This window comes from Hemibagrus wyckioides, linkage group LG08 (assembly GCF_019097595.1).
Source record: "Hemibagrus wyckioides isolate EC202008001 linkage group LG08, SWU_Hwy_1.0, whole genome shotgun sequence".
Lineage (NCBI taxonomy): Eukaryota > Metazoa > Chordata > Actinopteri > Siluriformes > Bagridae > Hemibagrus > Hemibagrus wyckioides.
The window spans coordinates 16,348,078-16,373,145 of NC_080717.1; the positions used below are offsets into that span (position 1 = coordinate 16,348,078).

The 25,068-nt window shown below is 40.2% G+C and overlaps 1 protein-coding gene across 1 annotated transcript; it reads left to right on the top strand.

Annotated features, from left to right (window-relative positions):
* The first annotated feature begins 8,623 nt into the window (after positions 1-8,623).
* On the top strand, positions 8,624-24,658 carry sesn4 (sestrin 4). Its single transcript, XM_058396254.1, has 9 exons — positions 8,624-8,816; positions 17,369-17,569; positions 17,857-18,039; positions 18,258-18,467; positions 19,605-19,719; positions 19,812-19,942; positions 20,242-20,408; positions 20,768-20,912; positions 22,457-24,658. Exons 1-9 carry the CDS (start codon positions 8,751-8,753, stop codon positions 22,544-22,546), a joined length of 1,308 nt encoding a protein of 435 aa, XP_058252237.1. The 5' UTR covers positions 8,624-8,750; the 3' UTR covers positions 22,547-24,658.
* Positions 24,659-25,068: the final 410 nt, after the last annotated feature.

The window sequence follows — 25,068 nt, forward strand, 5'->3', positions numbered from 1 at the left end:
CCCACACAGGCACTGGGAGAACATGCAAACGCCACACAGAAAGGCCCCTTCCTTTAATCATACAACAGTTATTGTTAAATAAGTACAGTTTAACCAAAAGGAACAATGTTTAATACCTCAGCTCTTCCAAGCCAGTCCTGTTGCCTTATGGTGCAGAGCAAGTCATCCAGGTATTTCCTGTCTGCTGTTTAAAGTGAAATGAATACTGAGAACTCATATATAGTGCTTTATTTCACTTCTCTTTTTGTTAACTGTATAGTAAGGTAGTAGGAATGTTGCTGTTGCTGTCACTTCCAGTTCAGTAGTATAATCATTTTAGCAATAGTGAGTGATATATTATTATAAAGGGTTTGAGGGAGCTGGGTACTGATAATGAAGAAATATTAGTAAGCAGTGCTGCAGTAGGGCAAGTGGAGATGTTGAGGTGCAGATATGACCAACCAAACAATGATAGATGTGCAGACAAAGCCAAAAAGCTGAGCAATGTGGATATGAATCAGCGGTATATGAGCTGTAATGGGTTCTTTGAATGATTTTCTATTTGATTTAGGTAAAGGGTTCGAGATGTTATAATTTTGAGGTCATATAGGAAGTGAACAAGAAATGTTGTTGCACGCATGTTTTATATCTGCAGACCTGGAATGAATACATTTATTAGGTCAGTTACTATCAAAAATGGTTTGTGTATTAATTGAGGCTATTCTGTGTTTATGGCAGTGATTATATTTTCTGTCTCTTTATGTGATGTCTATGTATTTGACTTAAGGCATGTAGGAGTAGTAAATTTCCAGTCATTTTTCGTTTAGGCCGCTTATCTCCATCTTCCATCTCACTCCACTTCTAAGCAACCAGCAGACCTGCTTTGACATTTAGTAACAGATGATGTCATCACACTCAGCCACAGTCAGCTGTGATTGGTTTGTATGAATACCTGTTTGTTAGCACGAATCACTCAGCTGGGAGAAAATTGATGAAACACTCAAGATGCGGGTTTATATTTAGAAAGGTGTAGGCAAGGGTGTTGTGCCAACATTTATGCTCGTTTCCATGTTTTGTTTTGTTTTTTTCCCCTTTTCTGTGCTCAGCCTGAATGAGTAGCTGTGTCAAGAAGGCAGGAACCTTACAGATAAACAGCCTTCTAGAAATCAAACCCCACATCAGATCTCCTATCTTTCCCTTTTGCTGTCTGCTCTCTTCTTTCATACAGTCATTAATGTGGTTGTGATTTTCGGTAAAAACTCCGTCCTGAGTGTGGGAGCATTTTTGCAGCTCCAGACATATTTCTGCAACATGTGGGTGGAATGCAGCTGTGCAGCAATGACTGAAATGTCAGCAAACCGTTTTGTCTCTCACACCCATGCCGAACAAATCGCCCCTCTGATCTTGTAAACAGGTAGTTTATTGTTATGAAATGTCGAAGGCTACAGGGTGGAAAAGTGTGAGGGACTAAGAGATGACGGACATGTGTGGTAAGATAACAGCACTAAGCTGAGGTTGCACTGCTGTGGCAGAGTGGTGATGTGGTTAGAAAGCTTCTTTCATTATGAAGGAAGTGAGAATTAGAAAACAAAAAAAACTCCATTGCAAAATCTTTTCCATAATTACATAAAACATGGTCTTATTGAATCTTCTCAACATATACATATGTAGTGATATTTATTCATGAAATATGAGTTTTATACAAGAAAAAGGAAGCTGCTTTTTTGTTTGATTTCGGAAAATGTCCAGCATTAACACATCCATTAAATATACAAACTAATACTGTCCTCATGCCCATGTGGGTTTCCTCTGGGTTCTCTAACACTGGTGTATTAGTTACACTAAACTGCTGCTAGGTGTGAATGAGTGGGTGAATGTGTGTGTGCATGGTGATGGACTGGCATCTCATCCAGAGTGTATTTCCACCTCAAGCCCAGTGTTCCTCTGACACGCTCTGGGACCTCTGTTAGTAAAGACGAATGTAACCATTTACTTCTACAGCTGATGGTGGTTGCCTTTTAGTGATATTTCCCTGATATTAGGCGGCGAAACGGTTCTAGGATTGTTTTATTTTTAATCTGTGCAATATACTGTAAATGGGTTAAAGACAGACTGTGTGGTTTTCTTTCATAATTCTGTTTATTTTTATAGACTTCTTTTGTGAATAGTCAAAGGAAAAGTACATACATCTATCTTTCTGTGTTTTAACACTAAATCTATTTTTATTCATCAGGGCTTCTGGCAAATGATCTAAGCAAAAACTCCTACAGAAAACATTTCAAGTTGCTAAAGGTGGCTTCACTACATGTTACTAAAGTCTAGGGTGTACTTATTTTTTCCCACCTTGTTTCTAAATTTGGGTTTACTTTTTGCAGAAAAAATGACTACATACTGAAATTTGTTGGGTTTTTTTGCCCCCTGAGGTTGTTTGTTTATAGATGTTGGTGAAGACCACACACACACAGGTGCTAAGCAGTCCCTGATAAGAAATAAAGGACTGTATGTCCTATTAATTTACAGATGTTCCACAACATTAAATACAAATATGAAGTGATAAAAAGTAAATATGTGTCTTTATCTAAATATTAAAAATGTTATGTTTGGGCAAATTGCTGTGGTGTAATAGCAGGATGTGATAATATTAACCCTTTAGGAAAAATAATAGAGTATATAATGGTGTGAAAATAGTGCACCACCAGCAGCTGTTACATAAAATGAATTAGAAACTAACTTGTCTTGTGGAGCAACTTTTAATGTAACTAGAAATGTGTTGTTCATTAATCAAATAAAATTTGAATTGTTGACAATTTGCTGTTATATAAAAGGAGTATAGTTATATGATGTTTTAAATAAATCATTTAAATGGCTGCAAAGGTGTTTTTCACTGCTGAAAACGATTTCTCAGTGAGATGCATAATATAGAGCTTTGGAAATTTTAAGTTGTATAAAAGCTATTTTAAGGTTTTCCTGAGAAGCTTGTCTATTTTTAATCTGCCATATTGCCAGCTTTGCTTCTTCTTTTAGTCATTACTGGTTTCCAAAAACTAAGTATCATAGAATATGAAATCTGCAAACTCTTTTTAGACCAGGTAGAACACAGTAAATGCATTATATTATTATTATTATTATTATTATTATTATTATTATTATTATTATGTGTATGTGTTTGTCTGCCTGCTTGCCTGTCTGTCTGTGTCTGTGTGTGTGTGTATGTCTGTCTTTCTGTCTGTCTGCCTGCTTGCCTATCTGTCTGTTTCTTTGTGTGTGTGTGTTTGTTTGTGTGTCCTCTTCTGGTGTGTCATTACTGGTTCCTAATAATCGAGTCTAATAGAATATAAAAAAAAACTAACTCATAATTAGACACAGCATGACACAGTAAATTCATTATCATTATTATTGTTGCATGTGTGTGTGTGTGCGCGTGTGTCAGTGCCAGTGTGTGTGTTTTGTGTGTCACCTCATAATGCCTGTCTATTAAAGAGTGCTTTATGTACTGAAGAGGCTGGAGACTGAAGTGCCCTCTCCCTGTGGAGCTGAGTCCTTGCACAGTGTGGGTGTGAGAGAGCAGAATTCTGAGCACGGGCCCTGTTCACCTCTCAGTACTTATAATTCAGTAACTAGCACTGTTAAGAGGCCCATTGCAGGGATGTTACTGAATCGCTTGCTTGTTCCATGGCACACAGAGGGAATGAGGCTCGCAATCATTTTGCTTCTGATTACAACTCTTCCCTGTTTGTGTGTTTGACAAAAACGATATCACCCCACCCACCCAGACACACAGTCTCTCTCCTCTTATGTGAACTGAGCTCATTTAATGAACCTTCAGCTCTGACTACAAAATTAAACTGTGTGTTCAGCAAATGACTTTATAAAGGGTAAAATTAATAGTTTTTTCTGAACAAAACATTCTTCTCTATTATAGTTTTATAGATGGGGCACTAAACGTATAAATATTCCATATAAACGTTTCATATGCTTTTGATCAGTCTGTTTCCATGTATCAGAATGTGAAATAGACTAAATACACTGTAAAGTTAGGGAGTGGTTCCAGTGACAGTGAACTTACTGCCATAATTAACCTTAATTACATCGTAGAAATGACACTCCTGGGCATTTATGAACTATTTTTATTCCTAGCCTTGGGCCACCCTTACAAAATATGACACTTCTGGAAAAATACAATAACTTCACTAACAAATAAAGCCTGAGAGGAAACATTGCCAGTATGAAATGGTACTGGCGATAATGCTCTCAGAGGATAATAAATAACTGGCACTAATACTAAACTCTCAAACAGCCTTTACTGATAAGGCTGACTACTTTAAAAAAGCACACATAAAATACTATCCATGCAGTTAATGCCATTATTGAGCCTGACTGATAAACAGTAAATTGTGCAACTGTATGATGAATGTCACAAGGATCTTGGTCTAGAGAAAACAAAAACAACTCCAGTTAAATAAGCAGAATTGAATGAAGCCCAGTTAGTAAGTTCTTTTCCTAAACAACGGCACTATTCATTTGGGGTCAGTGAAATGACAGAATTAGTCCAGAGTAAGCAGAAAATAACGAAGGCCAGAGAGGCCTGTATTAAGAGTTGTGTCAGTGTGGGGAGCAGCCAGAGTGCTTTTAATATGCTGTTTTGTGGTTTAGAACTCTGAGCGAGAAAACGAACTACATGTCAGTTCCTTTATTTCCATCACAAATGCGTGACGATTTAGCCGTTTCGACAATCATGATCTTTCTTCTGAAATTCCAGGCTCAGTACGTTGTATATTCCTTCACTGCTTTAAAAGTTTTTGTTCTGTTTGCTTAAGCACTAAAGCCAGTAAAAACAATACAAAGGAGTCAGTTATCTCTCTGCACCCCAGGCCTCCTAACAGGGCCCTGCTTTGAACTGATAATTCAATAGTATACCATAAATACTGTACATTACCCAGTGCTGGTATTTTTTAAAGCCTCAGTTGGGAGATTGAATTGCAGATAAATATTGTTGCCTATCTCTTATGGCATCTGAAGCAGAACCTTTTTTTAACCCTTTCATGCATAAATGATTTATACCCATAATCCAAATGTTTAGATTTTCTCTCGATTTGGCATGACATGGAATTGTGAGTCTGTTTGACTTTCAATTATTTAATAAAACAGATTTGAGAAAGTACTGTTGCATGAAGCAAAGACTCAAAAGAAAATCCATCTCCACCCAAAAACCTTAAACAACTAAACAGACAAACAAATGATCACTAGTTTTTCTAGGTATTCAGTGGAGTCTTGTAAATACCCTCTTAATATCTTGATAAAACATTTGAAAATGGCATGTAGTCTAGAGAACTAGACTATTATTGTTACTACTGTTACCTTTACGTATGTAATACTAATGTAAATAGCAGTCTAACAGTCATCCATGATCACAATTCAAACAAGGATTACATTCTAATAGCTTAAGTTAATGGAACACAAATGACATGGTGGTGTTACATCAAGTTCACTATCATTATCACCTTACAAGTGATTCTTTTCTCCCAAAGTGACTGAATCAACATTTCCTCAACGCAGGCCATAAAGTGATGGTACAATTTTAAGCCTCAATCTAATCTACCCTGTCCCAAGAATCTTTGTGTTTGTTATCTTGAAATTGATATAGCTGGTTAGAAAGCCCTTCATGAGCCAAATCAATCTCTGTTATAGCAAAGAAAGCACAAAAATATGTGCATGGTTATTCACTTCCCTGCTTTGTACGCTGTATAATAATCAGAAAATATGCTGGCATGACTTACAGTACAATTAAGCTATTAAGTTGTTTACTGTGGAAAAACAAAAAAAGGTAAATAAAAGGATAGAATAAATGTCTTATGACATTTATAATGCTAATAAATCTAGACTGTATAATTAATACATTTTACTAATAGATCTTTTTAGTTTTCCTTCTGGTGGCACCCTTACAGGTTTTATCTAAAACCCAATAACAGAGAATTTGCCTTATAGAAAAGGTTCCTATAGTAGTAGACCCGCTTTATTCAGCTAAGAGCCATAGTGTACATATATATAGTACAGTATAAAACTATAAATAGGTTTTTAACCATTTAAAGAAAACCTGATGCAGTGTAAGTAAATATATACAGCTACTTGAACAATGAATGTATGACTGCACTCATGGCTACACAGAAGTAACCTATAGGAAGACATTAGTGACTCTGCTTAGCTTGCTTTGTCAGGATTATTTACACTTTTGTGTGAAGCCTGTGAACATTTGATCAGCTTGCTACCATCTGGTTCGGTTACATTTTGTAAAATAATAACTGATTTGAAGTGAAAATACATGAACAAAAACCAGATAAAGGCTTGATCATTGCAGTTACACTATGACTTTAGATTATTATAATATTAAATATTGAAAGTGCTCACTATCCTAATTTTCTTTGTTCCTTTGTCCATCACTCTACACTAAACAGGACCAGGTCTAGATTGCTGTGGCAGTAAAACTACATCAACTTATTTTTTACCATCTTCATGGAATATTCTTTCAGAGTAGTTTCCATTCTTTTACAACAGGCACAAAATCTCATAACTCTATCTGATCTGACTGTCAAACATGTCTGTCTGTAATCCTTATTCAAAACCCCATAGATTTATAATATTAAATTGTTGAGTGACCAACCATTTTAAAAATTGTTACTATTCGAGATATAAGCCAATGGTTGCCTTTCTAGATGTTGCACAGTCATAACCTGCCCCATTAACTCCATAAAGTTGTTATTGCACCCACTAGTCAAGATTGGGAACTCCAAAAAGTGCTAATAAAGGCAATGAGTCAGAAATCGTATTGCCCCATGCTGAGAAATGGCAGTTACAGACAAGATTGCCAAATTGGTCTAGGTTAAAAATACAGCAACAATGTTTTGTTTCATAGAAAATAAATTGGAAGCTCAAGTGGTTAAAAAGAGGTAGTTGAAGTGGTTAAAAAATGGCAGCTCAATTGGCTAAGGCTCTGGGCTGTTGATCAGAAGATCGAGGTCAGTGCTGCATCATGGCTGACCCTCTGACCCTTACCTCCAAAGCTGGGATATGTGAAGAAAGAATTTCAATGTGCTGTAATGTACATGTGACAAAATAAAGGCTTCCTCTTCTAAAAAAGAATCAGAATTATAGCTAATACATTTCCAACAACAAAGGCAGATGTCTCTGATGTACAGAATTCAGAACATTACTAAGATATGGTACATCGTGATGACAGTGAAAGGAAAAGGTGGGATTATGGAGTAGATAAGGACAGCACATCCAGAATGCTTATGCACAATAGAGATAAAAACGAGTTTTCCAAGTCTTTGCCTAGTTTCAGGTCTTTTGTGTATGTTTTCAGATGTGGTTGGGTTGGAAATTTTGCTCACACCTGGCAACCCTGGTTAATGACATTAGATCTTTTGTGTAGACTTTGATGGGAAATGCACCTGTTGTGTCACACAAAAAAGTCAGTGTTTAATAAAGCAGGTGTGTTTATATCTAAAACCAGTCAAAGTGAGCTGCCTGGGCCACAAGAACAGGTTGATACAAATTTTCATGTTCCTATAATCCTTTATAATTGTCATTCCTTGAGGCATACCTGCAATATTATGCAAACAGAACAGAGAGCATAATTTCATAGATCAGGGAAAGATATGATCGCTCTGAGGAGAAACAATCGATTTTCCGTGTTGGACTGGTACAAGCTGTTTGTTTATGACCTGCAGCCCTGAATTTAACTCATCCTAGACTGATGGTTATGTACAAAGTGATGCATGAAACAGGAAACCCTGAGTCAGATCAAACCAAACCCAAAGTTAGCTAGGTAAAAAAAATGATGCTAGAATAAACATTGGGTAAAATATTTCCCCGAACTAAAGTTATTATTCTGTGCTGTTGTGTGCTACAGGGCTTTTGGCAAATATCTCCATAAGTTACGTTGAGTTGTCTTTATTTGTCGCATACATTACTGCACAGGGAAATTCTTTGTTCACATATCCCATCCTTGGGGGATGGGGTCAGCCATGATGCAACACCCCTGAAGTAGGGTGGGTTGGGGGCCTTGCTCAAGGGCCCAACGGTGGTAGTTTGGCAGTGCTAGGGCTTGAACCCTAATCTTCCGGTCACTGACCAAGAGCCTTAACCACTGTCCTGTGGCAAGTTCATAACTATATAAAGTTCATATCTAGAAAAACATGCCCACACTCTTACACACACACACACACACACACACTCACCGCCTGTGTCAATAATATAATTTGCATTCATTGGGAATAAAACAGGAAGTTGGTTATGTAATCGTGGAGTCTCACCCAGAGAAAAAGGTTTATTTACTGTTTGTAAAGCTCAACTCCATAGTGTTTTTCCATAGTGTGAACTCTCGAAGTACGGTCTTATCACGCCTCCTATTTCTCTCAGTGTGGATGGAATTCAGTCTCAGAAGCTGAAGAAGCGCCGTTATTTAACATGCGGATACTTTTCTATTGGCTGATGATTGGCTGAGGTCGCTTACAGCTGTAACCCAAAAGCGTACAAGCGGCCGCTGATTGGATGTTTGCCTTTAACACGCCCCCCGTGATAGTCCCGCCCCCGTCCCGCTCTGATTGGTCGCTGCGGCCTCGTCTGTGTCAGTCTATGCTTTTCACCCAGTAACACTGCGGTTGATGTCCGGACTTGTAACTACATTTCAGAGCAGTTCGGCTTTTGTTCGCGAGTTACTTTAAGCCCAGGAAAGACGGAGGAGCCGTATTCATGCACTTACACCGAGGAAAATGATCATCTGTGCGCAAAAAATGGATTATCGCTTTGGAACCCAGTGCCAGCGTGTCCGGAGTCAGGTCGGTTCACTGCGTTATAAAGAACATTAGAGCATTTTCTAGCTGCGTTTTCCCCCTGACCTGCAGCTCACAGAGCTCGACATGTCGATGTGAAAGTTCTAACATTATAATGAAATCATACAGTCTCATTCATTTCCTCCTTCAGCCTTTCCTCTGTCATTTATAACTAAAGCCTGCTATGTTCAATTCAACTACTTTGTTTTGTATCACGTCAGATCACTGTGAATATCCACATAACGCGATTTTTTTTTATACTAAACTCGTTTAACATCTTTTTTTTTTTTAGTTTGAATATTTCCAAAAAATCTTAATATCTAGCTCGGTCAAGGTAACCTGTGCTGTCTGGCTATTGTTAGCTAGCTGATGTGAGCTAACTTAGCTCGTAGCAGTTAAACCTAAAACTTCCCTTGACTTGAGGGGGCGTTTGTGTTAACTTAGCGTTAACGTTAGCTAACTAAGTCAAAGTAGCAGCTCTCTTTATTCATAGACACTCGGCCTTGTATAACTAGCCTTTCGCTTTGCGCATCATTGAAATGGTCCTGAGTCGTGTTGTAATGCCTATTAAGCTTAATATGAACAGCAGGTCTGTCTGTCTAGTGCTGGTCTTCTTGACTGTGTTAGAGGTAGCAGGCTGAAAGATGGCTAATCTTTTTGTTCACTGTGTTCTGCACAAAAGGGGCATTGCATGCTATTAATGCTTCAAGCATATAACTCGCATATGTTACTAAAGCCTTTTACATCCCCCCCCCCTTCCTCCTGCATATGCAACACTGAAAATGTCCCGTTTTAACATTTTATTTTCTAACATTTCGACAGTCCTACACATTTTCACAAAGCAACGAATAGCAGAGCTGGATTATGTTTAATATGCACATATAAAGATTATAGTTGTAGAAATGTAGAAAATGACCTCTGAGTAGAGACACTTGTGTGAGGAGATGAGTAATGTCGTTTCGGTAGTTTGAATGAACATTGGCCTTATTCGGATAAGCTGTCCTGGTCAGCTGGGGGGGGGGAAGGCATGCTGTCTGTCCAGACACACACAAAAAAAGGGTCCAAATGTTGCTGTGACATTTCTCCGTGCTGGATTTCCTATGTTTAGCTTCATAATGGTGTGTTTTGTGCGGCCTTTTTTTGTTAGCATTTGTGTGCTGTGATGCTGATGCACTGCCAATCAAAGTTGTTTTTCTCCTCTGTTATCTGCTATCCCGCCTCTGGCCATTAGAGGGCGCTGCGCCCAGAACACTGCTTCAGTATTGTAAGGAACAATGGATGTACTGGGCTTTTTTCCAGCTATCTTCAGTAATTTTCCTTTATATGACCTGTTTAGAAGGTTTGTCAGGTATAATGCAACGTATACACACCTGTTATTCATTATCCTTACAATAAGGAGTGGCATTAAAACTCAGAATATAACCTAGAATGGCATTAACTTGCATCATTAGAAGAGGCAAGGTCATGTAAGTCTTTTGTATAAATTCTATTATAGCATGGACTGTACAGAAGATAAAAGACGCCACATACTCTTGTGGTTTTTAAGACGTGCTCCTATTAGTGACCCGACGTGCATTTCAGACTCGGTGCTATTAAAATTATTTATTGTTTCAAATAGTGCAATCGGACGGAATGATCAGGAAGCCATCTAGTAATTATAAACTCATTCATACTGTTAAAAAAAAAATCCCCAAAGTGATAAGGTGGTACAGACAAAGCCGTATTATTAGGACATTTTTTGTAGATTTTTTATTTTATTTGAATTGCTGTGTCATGTTGGATTTTATGTTCGTGTTCTCCTGCATGTTGAAAGTATTCCAGCCATTTGTGTGTGTGTGTGTGTGTGTGTTGCTGTCTTGGGTTTCGTCTAACCCCCAGAACGTTGCAGCTGGTTGTTTTGTTCCCCTCCCTGGCTTCAGGTTGCCAAACCAAAAGAGTGTTTCCACTGTAGCAAGAAGGATTTTTGTTTTTGTAACAGCACCAGGGACACTTGGGCACGACAAGGACGGACCCCTCCCAGCACTCGGAGAAGGCAGATTGAATCTCACCCAGCTCTTGTTTTGTCCTGCTGCTGGAGTCCCACACTTGTTTAGATGATTTGGGGTGTAGCTTAATTATTGTCTTGTTATCTAAACCCGTCTCTGCTCTCTCCTTTTGTTCAATACTCTGACTTTTTCAGAGTGCTTTAGTTGTCAGTCTCTCAGAAGTGATAGGGCGATGCTTTGCACCATTTTATCCCTCAGATTCACAGTATGTAAATCTATGATCTGGTTATAAAGTACTGTAGAGAAATAAAAACCACCTGAATGGGGTTATGGTCTTGTTATCTACCATCGGATATTTTCTTGTCACCTTGCAAGGTACCATTCAAAGTGGATACATTTAAACCTAGTCAAATCTGCTCACTGTTTGGTTTGTCCACGATAAGTCGGATGTAAACAGACTCGGATACCAGCTGTACGAGTTGAGGCAGTCTTTGTCTATGTGAGTAAACCAGATCGTTTGCTGTGGCAGCGAGCAAACATTATTGACATCATTTGTTGGAGGTGAGACATTCGGAAGGAAAACAAAAGTGTGCTATTAGGTGAATTCTTGGGTTCTCTTAATGCAAATCTGAAAGTACTAACTTCACTTTTGCCCTGGGCTGAACTTTAAAGGGACTTGCCAGGAGGATGCATGACTGGCTTCCTGTTTCATGATGAATGTCTGTAAGGGCATGCCTGTGCATGTTATAGATGACCAGACAGGGTCACCTGTTGAGACCTAATGGCCACGTTTGACACGTTTGAAACGTTTATAACACGTGTTTAATTTTTCACTTTCTTTAGGCAGGTGTGGGTTAATAATTCAGAACACCCATTAGTATGTGCATTGTCAAGCAGTCACACAATGGACTAGTGTTTTCCGTTGAGACTTGATGTAGTTATTACAGTTATGTATTGCTGTCAAATCTATCACGTCAGGAACATTTTTTATTACTGTGTCTGTTACTTGTAGAAATAACTCTTGCTAGTAAACAAGTTAGCTGTCCTTTGTATCCTATATAAAAATAAAAAGGTTTTCAGTATAGTAATTTGTATAACATTTTCCCCAGGGAGTGCTGATTTCTGTTTGTAGTGTAGTGGCCAATATGTACACACCGAATAATTGAATCTAGATGATATTTAAAAGGATTTGTGAGATAAGTAATGCTCCTGGGGGATTTAGGTAAGTACCGAGCACAGGTAAAGCCTACATTACCGTCATGTAACGGCCACAAGCATGCGCTTACAATAAAGGTCAATGCAGCTAAATTTCATTAGACAGATGAGTAATGACAGGTACATATACAGAGATCATTTATTTCCTGTCAATTAATCAACACGCACACATCCTGAAATCTTGTCACTTCTCAATACTGCTTTAAGACCCTGCTGGGTATTTACATGTCATTATGGATCTATGTCCCATCATATTGTTCAGGGTTAGTATTTCTCTTATTTCTAGCATGTACAGTAATCTGTTTTATATAGTGCTTTGGATCTGTAGGATTCAATATTAGGACCCTGAGATCGCAGAGCTATTTACCCGGAAAGTGCCCCCTGGAGAGTCGCTGAGAGAGAAGCGTTTGAGCTGTTACAGGAGGCCGAGGTCTGCAGCTCGCAGCCCCATTAACGGTTAGCTCAGTTACCAGTTTTTAGCTTCCCGCCTAATAGGAATCTTTGGGCGCTTGGGGCTGCCATATGTTTTCATTTCAGTTGTGAATGGCTTTTCCCATGTGGGTTTATTATTAAGTAGCATGTATTATGTTGCAGGATTTGATCCAGTGGCACTCGATTATGTTTAGCAATGTGCCTAGAGGAAATTTCACACACTGCCACATATCTATCTATCTATCTATCTATCTATCTATCTATCACAATTTTTGCATGACATGAAGTGACAAGATATCAGATACACACCCAGCCCTTCCACACCTAACCCTCTTTGTTAAGCAAATTACCTTTTATGTAGGGAATTAAGAAGGAATATTTGCGCCGTCAGCTAGGAAATCCTGTCAGATAAGATTGCAAAAAAAACAAAACACTGAATTTGAGGTCATTTAAGTATAATTAAAAAATGTTTACAAAATTTGAATAACACTAAATGACATGCATGGACAGTGCATGTGCTGGCCAGCAGTTAATAAACCAGTCCTTCCAGAATTTTGCAATTATGCGATAATGCAAAATCAAGTCCACTCCGCAATATTCAGCGGCGCTTTCAACATTTCCTCTGATTTGGCTCGAGAAGCCTCGGGTGACGTCAACGAAGCACTCGTTCAGCCAAATCCCTCTTCATTTCATTTGTGTTGAGCATGAGGACAGCTAATATAGACAGTGATCACATGTTTCACTGTTAGTAGTTTAAAAGGAATCCAGTTTCACCAAGTGAAGTTTTCTGCTAAATTAAAGCACAAGAAACTGTTAGTTGCACAATGTGAAGGGGGGAAAAAAAGCCAAAGGAAAATCTGGCATTTTCTGGTTGCAACAATCACAAAACACCACCACAAAATTCCTTCTCCAAAGAGACTTCTGCAGCCTTTTCTACGCCGCTGAACAGCATGCACTCTCTTTATTTTATTACCCTACCAATTTACAGCAAATAATAATTTCTTGGGTAATTTCTTTGACTCAGTCAACAGGCTTGTGTCATCTTTGCAGTTGGCTGCTACATCATTCCTGAAAGGATTCACCGCTGTGTGTTAAATGTGTAGGAACCCAAAAGTTTGTCTACAGTTTTCGAAACGACCTTCCTTTTCTTTGAAAAAGCATCCACGGACTTCTACAGTCATGATTAATCAAAATGATGATAAACAGATTCTGTCATGCTAACACACCGTGCAGCTTTTCTGCATTTTTCTGGATATAAGCTTCAGGTTGCAGTCTGATGGGAAAACAACCCGAACTCTGTGGCACTTTGCCAGTCCAGTGTGTTTATCAGCATTTTTGGCGGTTCAGTGTTCTCTGTAGCCTTTCTCAGGAAAGCCAAGGTTTGAGACATTAAACCTTAATAAACACCTTTCCTTGTTGTTTTGGTCAGAAACCTTTCATTAAAAGCAAGTAAACAGAAATTCCAAAAAATTCAGGAAAGCAGTGTTTCCGAACATGCGAGCTTTCCCCACACACATGCTACTTTTAACAATAAGTTCATTCAGCTTTCTATTTTTTTCCCTGACATTTATTCAGCTGTAGTGACTGACTAACAGACTAGATAACATGTTCACACAGGTGTCCACTAATTAGCACGTTTATGTCTGGATTTTCCGACCCCTTTCTGTATGGACACCCACGTAATCTGTAACATCTGCTTTCATCGGTCGATGCCGATTTCTTAAAAAAACGGCTGGATATTTCAAGCCGCCCATTGTTTGATATCTAACTAACCTGGAAGCAATTAACTGGTTAAATATTTAAAATAGCGAGTCATTTTTCCCTTTGCTTCATTCAGACGTCTGGTGTAATAGATTTGCGTGCACAGTGTGACTCTGGAGCTGGACACCTGCACCTTGGTGTGTTACACACACACCACACACACACACACACACACACACACACACACACACACGCTCAAAAAAACCCCTGCAGTGACCCACATTGGTTGATTAACACATTCTTTGGTGTACAGAGGTGGGATTTACTATAAACATGCACATGTTGAGGAAGATCCTGGTCATGTGTTAGGTTCCTGCTCCTCCATACATGAGGACTGCAGCTGAAGCCTGAGCGAATGTGAGAGCTCCAGTGTTTTGTTGCTTGTTGTTTCTTGTGCTTGAATGCCACTTTGCTCTTATCTGTCCAACTGCTATCCCAGCTGTCTCACTCAGATATTTATAACTGCCCGATGCTGGTGGCTTGGCCTCCGCTGTATAGAGAAGGGAAACATCAGCCCTGGTCTGGTCGTCCCTCCACCGGTCTGCATGCTGGTGCGGCTTAGTGCTCGGGAGTTTGGAATTTGTACTGCTTAATGAGATTTACACCTGGCCTCTTTAAATTCCTGAATAAGGCTCCATAAAATCTGAATAAGTTTTGAGAATCGCTGTTTAAAAATAGAACACAGGCGTTTAAGTGTCACTGTGATTGAGGGGTTGTTGTTGTTTGGGTGGGGTTTCTTTCGCTCCCCCTGAGATGAGACCATACTCGTCAGCGACAAGGTTTCCATATGTCACAAAGCTATTCCTGATATTTGTATTGCATTACACGTTCTTTCACTGGCGTAACTGCATGACATACTCTATACAAAATTGGGCTGGTCATTTCACTTCATACCGAATTCCTTCTCACATCTTTTCTTGTTGTTTGTTTGGATATTTGACTCCACGACAATCCCATTTTCCCATAGCTTATAATGTAATAACGGGAGTATGTGTGCATGTGCATGTATTTGTTTGAACTGCACAAACAAGTCTGCGTCATGAACGTCACTCTGCTGCCAAGTAATAGATAATTGGTATTATTTCCAAGCAAGATATTTAGCACAGCTCAGGAGAACAAGAAAAATGGGTTCGGTCGTAAAGCACTGTGTTCTAACTGATAAAGGTAGAAATGGAGACAGTAGGCTAGAATAAATAAACCTCTTAGTTTAGTATAAAATGAGATTATCTATTGAAGTTGAAATAGGGGACAGTCTGTAGCGTTGAATCCTGCTTTAATTCCTGTTTCATTAGATGAAGCAATTCTGCCTTGCTGTTGATTAACTGCCCCCTTGCTTCAGGGCTTCAAGGTATCATTAGCTGTAGGCTTGTCCCCTTTAACTTTGTTCTACATGAGCACTGATTAAGGTTCGGATGATATTTTCGCACAGATTGTGTATAAACGAGCATGTCTGTGAATAATGTGATGGAGTGAGTATGGACACATGGTAGGTAGCTGGTTACATTTTTATGGTAGTCAGGTCTGAAGTTCTGACACTATACCAGCACCAGACCAGCCTCTAACTAACACAACCACCAGGTTTATAACCCAAAATGTGGTGGCGTTGCTTGATAGGCCAGCTGTTTAAAAAGAAATTCAGCTCTGTATCCTCAGACTTTTTTATCTAAGAGAAAACAAGCTGTATTAGCACAATTACTTGTTGCTTTTAGTATGTTTTTCAGGTGTAATCGTGTATTAAGGTTAATCTTGTTGAAATTCCCTAAGGCAAGTTCATAGACAACTAGTGTTTGCTAATAGTTGACTCAGCTGTGTGTTTTAACGGGAAAACGTGTTTGTGAACAGTTCTATTAACTATCAGCTATGACTCAGTTCTCTTTAAGCCATGGTGCAAGAACATACAAGAGAAATTACGTGCTGGTGAACATGTGTGAGTTTAGTCAGAAGCTGTGCTGCTTCTCTCCCCCCGACCCACCCCCCTCCCAGTGTGTAACTGACCTCCTTCCCACCATGACTGCCTGTCAGCCCGGCCTGCTGAGCAGTGGTTTACTCGAAGGAATAACTGCTGCCAGCACTGCTGTGCTTTTGGCACGGAGACATTTGGCTCCGGGAGGCCTTGCTCTCCTGTTTCCCATACCAGGAAAGAGAGGCATGACCCATTTTAGTTTCAATAATAATAACTCTAGAACAACTGTTGGAGTAGTTTTCAGAGAAGAAACTGGTTTGTCTTAGGAATTTTTTGTGGAATTTTCTGTCAGAATTTAATTCTGGATTATTTTCCTTATAGCTATCTCTTATTTAAATCTGTCCTTGGCTTTGGGACTGTCTATTTACTTCTTTTCGTGTGTGTGTGCATGCATTCGTTCGTGCGTTTATGGATACACAGATAAGAGACTGAAAGAGGTTCCAGGGCAAATTTCTCTCATCTCTTCAGTCAAGCACAAAGCTTACCCTCTATTACGTCAATCCAAGAGTCAAACCCTGCTCTTCAACACTCACATAACCTGAATGTTTGTCAAACACGGACTTTGTTGAGCACTGCTTACAATGATTACATGTTTTGACTTAAAGTTTAAAGACCTAATGATTTTAGCCGAGCAGTTTCTGCCTGTTTTCTCTTTGCAGCTGGACACCAGTCTGGCTTTTGTCTCAAAGATTAAAAACTCCAGACTAGCAGGCCTCTCTCCCTCTCTCCTTCTCTCCCTCTCTCTCTCTCTCGCTGCGGAATATTTTTCTCAGTCTGCCTGCATGCCTCCAGGACGCGCTGCAGAGTCCTTCTTTGTTCTTTTTTTTCTCCCCCTTCCTCTTTTTTTTGGCTGAGGAGTTATTTAGAGTGCTGCTGGTAGAGTTGTTTGGTATTTCTTTCGCCCTTTTTTCAGGAGCCTGAGGAGTTCAGCTGATTTAAGCTATTTAGCCATGGTAGTGTTGTAGATGTCAAGTCTTTTGTCAGTTTACGGTGTTATATTTAAAGTTCTGCAGTACAGCCTCACTTCAGGGAACTAAATGATAGCTAGTTTTGGGTTGGCTTTTTTTTTCTGTAATGTAAAACACAATGCTAATACAGGATGTGGATAAATAACATCTAAAACAAGACAGATTTGCTCTGTTTATCCCTACTTTTACAAGCATGCCAGATGTGCTATATATATTGTCCTTTTCTATGTGCAGGTGATGAAGGTGAGCTCTGATAAGGACAGTTCCTCTCCGTTGTGCATGAAGGCTTTGGCCAGCAGGGGGCGCATGGACACAGTATCACAGCAAATGGCCTCCCATCCTCAGTATTTAGAGAGCTTCCTGCGCACACAGCATTACATCCTTAACATGGATGGCCCTCTGCCCCATCACTACCGCCACTACATAGCCATCATGGTAAGAATGCCTTTAGGCGAACTCTTCGCACACATTCATATTGAGAAAGAAAATGCGTCAGCTTTATAAGACAGGGCTGGATAAATCATTTGCATGCTATGAGAGGAGATTTGCACATACAAACACAAATAGAAAGATGCAACCAGTAATGCGCAGTATGTGTAGTAGTAGTAGAAAAAGATGGCTGTTGTCTTCAGTTAAACCCCAAGTCAAGTCACTTTGGCATATTGATATCAACCAATGAAAATGACCTGCACAAATGGAAAACCGGTGTGTGTGTCTTTTAGGCTGCGGCTCGACATCACTGCAGCTACCTGGTGTCCCTGCACTCGGCTGTGTTCCTGCGGGTGGGAGGAGACCCGGTGTGGCTGCAAGGGCTGGAGTCTGCACCACCTCGCCTCCAGCAGCTCGACCACATAAACAAAGTGCTCGCTCACCAGCCCTGGCTCACTGCTCGCTCCCACATTCAGGTACAGTGGGTGGGGTTGGGGAAGTTCCAATATTAATGCCACTTTGCATTGTGTGTACTGAAAGGGCACAACATGTGTTTTAAAGGTAAATCTCAGTACATTAGAGTGATACGCACATAATTAGTTATGCTGTTGTGCACCAAGAAAGCTGAGCTCTCCTCCCGACAGCTCGGTCATGCCGTGGTTGTGCTGATCTGGGTTTGTGTTTGTGTCTGCAGGCTTTGTTGAAGTCAGGTGAGCAGTGCTGGTCTCTGGCTGAGCTGGTCCAGGCTGTAGTTCTGCTGGCTCACTGCCATGCACTCTGCAGCTTCGTGTTTGGCTCTGAACAGGACACACAACCCGGCCCGAGAGCGCCACATGGAACGCCCCCAGGCTACTGCCTCTGTGATGCTGCCAATGGCAACGCCACCTTCCCACCTCGCAGGAGGGTAAGTGCTTAAAGGGCTCATCTCACCCACACACAGCTTTCTGTCATTAACACGGCCCGAGTCTCAGACAGTGAAGCCTAGCCTGTAGGATCGTGTTTTGTGAAAACATTTGGTTGGGGATTTCTAAGGTCAGGGTGACGTGTTCAAAATGCCATTTTTAGTTTAGTATAGCACAGGTGCCGACATGTATGGTTGATAAACCTTTGTGTGTATTTCCGGAAATATTTATATGTCTTGTGATTTTTTCCGTCTTGCTGCGCTGATGTGGGAGCCACCTGAAAACGACGCCGTTTTGCTTTGAGATAAAGCAGCAGTCAGAGCGAGCACTGGTAATACTGAGCAGGCAAAACAGCCAGTTCACCGAAGGGGAAACGAAGCAGGATGTGAAAGACGCATTTCCTTCTGATAGCACGTACTTTCGCTTGCCACTGACTTTATCTAGGTGACTTTGACTATGAATTCATGAAAGACTGAGCCGATAAAAAACCCAAAAACTTCAGTTCAGTGCAATTTAGAAGCGTTTCTGTTGCTTTGTATATCTACATATTTGAGGGGTTTTGTGGTGGAATTCTGTTTTCCTCTCTGCTAGGATTTTTTTGTTGTTGCTGTTAGCGGTGATGCCACCTGTGCTGTAGCTTATTTGCTCTCACACCAGATCAAAAAACCCATCTGCTATTAAAAGGATCCAAAGTCATGTGAAAGTCTCGTGTGTCTATTTCAGTAAATATTTGTATATTGTGTTGAACATTAGCTAAATTGGTTAAGTATATTTACGAAAATGCTTGTGCAGGTCTGGAAAGTCTCTATGGAATTTTCTGTGATTCATTTCCACAATTGGAAGAAAGCAGAAATGCTGAAAACACACAAACAAGAAAATTAAGAAAAGCCGTTGCCTTTTTGTGCTTTCTGTATATAGCATTGCATTTTCTATTTTTAAATATATAGATCATTTCAATAGCATAAAGAAATCGGTAAAACCCAAACCATGCTCTGGATATCCATAAATAGTGAGCAGAAGATCGTCAGATACCCCCCCCCACACACACACACACACATAAGACTTTATTTATGTGTGTATGGTATTATGGTAGATGTGGAGGTTATTGTGTGTAATGGTGGCTTTCCTCTCTTATACAGTCTCTAGACTCCAGCTGTGACCTGGCATGCCTACGAGAAGGAATACACAAGTCACAGGAAGAGAAAGAGAGAAAAGGACATGCAGGCCTTCAGTCTTATACCCTCCTGCATATAGGTAAGCTGTGTTCACCTGTTTCACCATCAAACATGCCAGAGGAACACTCTCACACTCCTGTCTCTGACTCGCACTCCACTCTTCTGCTTCAGACATGGACGAGCAGGAAGAAGAAGAGATGATGTGTTCGACAGACCCCTCCCGCTTCGTCAAGGACCCTGATTTTGGCTATCAGGAATTCGCCCGGCAGGAAGAAGACCATTTCCAAGTATTGCGGGTGCAGGTGAGGAGCGTGCCAATGTATTAGATTATAACATGGCAGCTGCTCAGTCACACTCTGTGCCCTTGGTGGCAATTCTACACTTCGTCTTCCCTGGAGTTAGGCTAAGAGAGACTTTGTACTCGGTACTCAAAGGTCAACTCGATTGTTTGTCAATTTGGATTTGTTTAACTGATCCAAAATGCAGCTCGGATGTACCAGTGTGGTTATATTAGAGGAAGGAGAAGCCTGTGGTGTTCGCAGAATTCAGCCTTAAACAGTTCATTCTATTTGTGAATACTGATGTGTGTGTTTGTGTGTAGGACTACTCGTGGGAGGACCACGGTTTCTCCTTGGTAAACCGTCTCTACTCGGACATCGGGCATCTGTTAGACGAGCGGTTCCGCAGCGTGGCCTCATTACCGTCCCCTCGCAATCCGGACCTCAAGAGAGCCATCTGGAACTACATCCATTGCAGTTATGGAATTAGGTACAATGAATGTGCATTTTTGTTTCGTTTCAGGGCTTAATCACTTGGTTTTCTTTCTATTTTTATGCTCTTTCACAAGTTCACAATCCTTCACACACAAAAAAAAAAAGACAACTTGCAGCAAGAACATTTTCTTCTGAGACATGAAACAGTTCAGCGTTTCCAAACCCCATCACTGCTATAGTATAATTCTGTGCTCAGTAGCAATTTAACAAAAGAACGATAAAATAAAATTTAGCCTTTTAAAGTAATTGATACTGATGATACAATAGGAACAATGAGATCAAGCAGGAAAACATGGAGGTTGTGTATCTCACTGTAGTCAGGAATCATAACATGGTGCTTGTATGTTTCCACAGGTATGATGATTATGATTACGGAGAAGTGAACCAGCTGCTGGAACGCGGACTGAAGCTTTATATTAAGGCTGTGGCCTGCTATCCTGACTCCACTAAGAACCTTCTGTGCCCTCTGCCTTTAGTTTCTCTCAAAGCCTCAGAAAAGGTAACCTTGAGAAAATCAGCACTATTTTTTATACCACACTGTTGATGAACTCTCAAAATGTTGATTAAATGTAACAGCAGCTCTAATAATAGTGTGGGCTGTTTAATTCAAATGATGTTTTATATTAATGTGCTGAGTATACTGCATTATCATTATCATTATCAACTCACTCCCAGGGATTTGACTGGACAGGCTATGTAATCTAAGTCCAATAATAAACAGATCATTGACACGTTTTCCAGCACAGGAAAATCCTCAGTTTCCTCAGAGCAGAGGACATCCTTTGCTCTTTATAGGTACTTCGTAACACAAAGCTGCATATAGCTCGTGACTAGCTGCATTTTTTTTTTTTAATACTTTTAATAGCTTTCATTACATAAATGGACAGGAGACTTGTCTTGTGAATGTTCCACAACATTAAATGAAATTTTAAATGGTTAAAAAAAAAAAAAGCACGACGTGTCAATGTATCATCAAACCATTCTATATAGCAGTGCATTCTGGGAACTGCATTACTGCGGGTTTGGTTAGCTGATAGAGTGCAACACGAATTTAACGTGTTTAGAGATCTTAATCACCAAATTCACATCGGAGCAATTCAAAAACACAAACCTCTTCATTTTAAAAGTGAATTGAAACTGTTGTCCTGATGAAACCTTGATTCCTGCCCAAACTGATAAATTATAATGATTACAGCTAAAAAGAAAGCCACAATAAGCTCACAGAGCTGCTGACTTTCCATCTAGATGCTATACTGATCAGGCATAACATTATGACCACCTGCACCTAATATTGTGTTGGTCCTCCTTTTGCTGCCAAAACAGCCCTGACCCATCATGCGCTGTGTATTCGGACACCTTTCTGTCAGAACCAGCATTAACTTCTTCAGCAATTTGAGCAACAGTAGCTCGTCTGTTGGATCGGATCACATGGGCCAGCCTTCTCTCCCCACGTACATCAATGAGCCTTGGCAGCCCATGACCCTGTCACCGTTTCGCCACTGTTCCTTCCTTGGACCACTTTTGATAGATACTGACCACTGCAGACCAGGAACACCCCACAAGAGCTGCAGTTTTGTAGATGCTCCGATCCAGTCATCTAGCCATCACAATTAGGCCCTTGTCAAACTCACTCAAATCCTTACGCTTGTCCATTTTTCCTGCTTCTAACACATCAACTTTGAGGACCAAATGTTCACTTGCTGCCTAATATATCCCACCCACTAACAGGTGCCATGATGAGGAGATGATCAGTCTTATTCACTTCAGCTGTTAGTGCTCATAATGTTATGCCTGATCGATGTATGAGCAAAACACCAGAACATAAACCGGTTCATTCTGAACAGTTTACTTGCATAAACACGTTGATACACTGAAATTTTGCCACATGAAAGTGAACTGAGCCAAAAAGAAGTCCCACGTTTCAGAACAAAGCACAAACCTACTGAAAAGACCGGTAGTCTGTACTAAACCCAGAATCTGTGAAAGTTAACATTAAATGAAAATTGAATGAAATTGTTAACGTTGTGGATCTGTTTCTCTCAGGTACACATCAACCTGCTGGTGATGGAGGCACGGCTGCAGGCAGAGCTGCTCTACGCACTCCGAGCAATCACTCAGTACATGATCGCCTAGGACAGCAAGACACATGCAGAGAGACAGCGAGAGAGACGGAGAAAGAGTTGCACAGTCACTTATGGTACAAAAAATAAAAAATAAAAAAGGACCTTACTTGGGGCAATGGGGAAAGGAAATCCGTGATTAAAAAAAAGACAGAGAGGACTTGTGAAGAGCAATATTTCTTCTTCTCCATCTCTTGTGGGGTTTTGTTGTTGTTATTGTTGTTGTTGTTGTTTTGTTGTTTGTTCTAAGGTTGCCTAAGTGTGACTTAAGGTACTGCTGTGAAGCGTTTTCAAGGTGACACTTGAAGGCAATAACAATCTTTATTTCTCTGTCTCAACCTTTTCTTTTTTTTTTTGTATGTTGTTCCCTTCATTTCTTTTTAAGACCTCAGCTATGTTGTGTGTGTGTGTGTGTGTGCGTGTGTGTTTGCGTGTGTGTGTGTGCGCGCGTGTGTGTGTTTTCTACTCTTCAGTTTGTATATTGGTTTTTTTTCCTAGATTGTTCATGTGCAATTATCTTTATTCTTCTTCCTTGTATTGTCGAGGTTCTTTTTGTTTTTTGCCTGTTGCTCCTCTGTTAACTGACAGTCGGGAAAAGGTGAAGAGCGTGTCGATTTCGGTCCTAGAGTATTGAAGGGTGCAAAAAAAAAAAAAAAAAGACAAAAGCAGATGACTCGAACCTCTCCCGAAATGGAGGGAAGGCAGTGTTTACTGAAGCTGAGACGAACAGACGAATGTTGACGAAGCTCAGCATGTTTCCTGAATCTTTCATTTGAATTTAAGCTCAGAACAACAAGACAGCAGCCAACATAGGAAAAAAAAAAAAAGTTATGTGGCTATAACTTTGTTTTAATGGCACTTTTAAGATTTAGATTAAAAAAAAAAAAACCGTTTATGCACAAATTCTACAGAATCTTGGACTGGTTTATAACAACAGGTTGTGCTTCAGTTGAAATGCCAGTTGTGCTGCTGGTGAAGGATCCAGAGAACACAAAATGGTAGTGATTTTTGTGAATCTGGCAGCACTTTTCAACCCAACTGGCTCATTTTTCTTTTCTTTTTTTTTTTTTTTTTTTTTAGGAATTTTACTGCATAAGTTAGCTTATGATGTAGCCTACACTCCATCCCCAACTACAACGTTTAGAAGAAAAAAAAAAAAAGAAGCTAATGTTCAATTCGTGGTTTTTAATGTCAGTCTGTTCTGGTCAAATGAAGGACATTATTATTATTATTATTATTACTATTTTTCCTGATTTATCTGCAGAACATTTCAGTGAAACTTTGCCATCTGTGATACTTTATATAATGCGAAGAAGGTCAAAGGTCAGGCCTGCTGTGATGCTTCCTGTAACTGACCTGCACAACTTGTTTCCTTGCACTGGACTATTTTGCACAGAACTGCATAAGTGACCTGCATTGCCTCTGAGCAGCTGTAACAGTTATTGGAACAAATGACCCGGTGAGGCCTCCGTTCACTGGTACCACGCTGATGCCATACTTACTGCAAATGTTTTGGTTGGGGGGGAAAGGCCAAGCGTTACTTGCTAGATAAAGCCATGATAGTATTGAATTGGTGCAGAAGTGTTGCTCATGTAGGGTACAGGTGGCAAATGGGCACCAATGGTTTCTTTCTTTCTTTCTTTTTTTTTTTTTTTTTTTATTTATTTTTAAACATGTTGCATTACTGTGTCACTACGGCTATGTTCAGACAGGGTTTACTCCCCCCCCCCAATTCTGATTGGTCTTCTACATTTTGACAGGATATTAATTGGAACTAATGTGTTTCTGCATTACATCCTCATGTGAGGAGAAATACTTTAAACATAAGCGCCTGTTTAAACATAGCCAGTGATGATTGTTGTTGATGGTTTTTGTTGTGGAAGGGAAGAGGAGGTGGGGCACGATGGCCCACGTCAGTGCTGAATCTCATCAGCCTTTTATCTAGTACAGCACTGTGGGACTATTGGGAAATGCCCAGTCACATATCGGAGAAAGAAAAGACGCAAAAAAAAAAAAGGATTCATTTCATCTAATGCTGAACTTGTCGGATTTAAGAACTTTACGGTGGAGAGTCTCCACTTAATGAGCGTTCAGCAAAGCGCTGGACTGTGTGAAGCAATGGAGATTATTAAGCGCAGTGCCTTTAGCTTTAAATCAGTAAGGCAAACGTGGACCGGTGGTGTGGCTGCGACGCTGGAGGGCACGTTTGAAGCTTGTGGATTCAGGCCTGCTTTGGTAGCACGAGCCAAGCTGGTGTCTTCACCCTGCTTCTTCCTGCTCCTTCCCAAGCGGTCCAACAGAACAGGGACAGTGGTTTACTTCTCACTACTGCCCAATCCCTAGCGCTCTCAAGCTGTTCCACGTTTTTTCTGCAGCTCACGTGCTGTCATTTGCCTGCCACCAGCATGTCCGGATCGGTTTCTCCCTCACTGCAGCCTTGTGTGTGACATCGAATCGCAGCAGTGGACTATCTCCCTATTCGGCTTTCCTTCTGATCCCTGGTGGAAACTGAAAGACTGAGCAAGTGTGGCTTTC

Excerpts from the sequence above, each read along its gene's own strand:
- sesn4 (XM_058396254.1), top strand. The coding sequence starts at position 8,751 with ATGATCATCTGTGCGCAAAAAATGGATTATCGCTTTGGAACCCAGTGC. Across the intron at positions 19,720-19,811 it reads TTATACCCTCCTGCATATAG|ACATGGACGAGCAGGAAGAA; the intron begins GTAAGCTGTGTT and ends CTTCTGCTTCAG. Across the intron at positions 20,409-20,767 it reads CATTGCAGTTATGGAATTAG|GTATGATGATTATGATTACG; the intron begins GTACAATGAATG and ends ATGTTTCCACAG.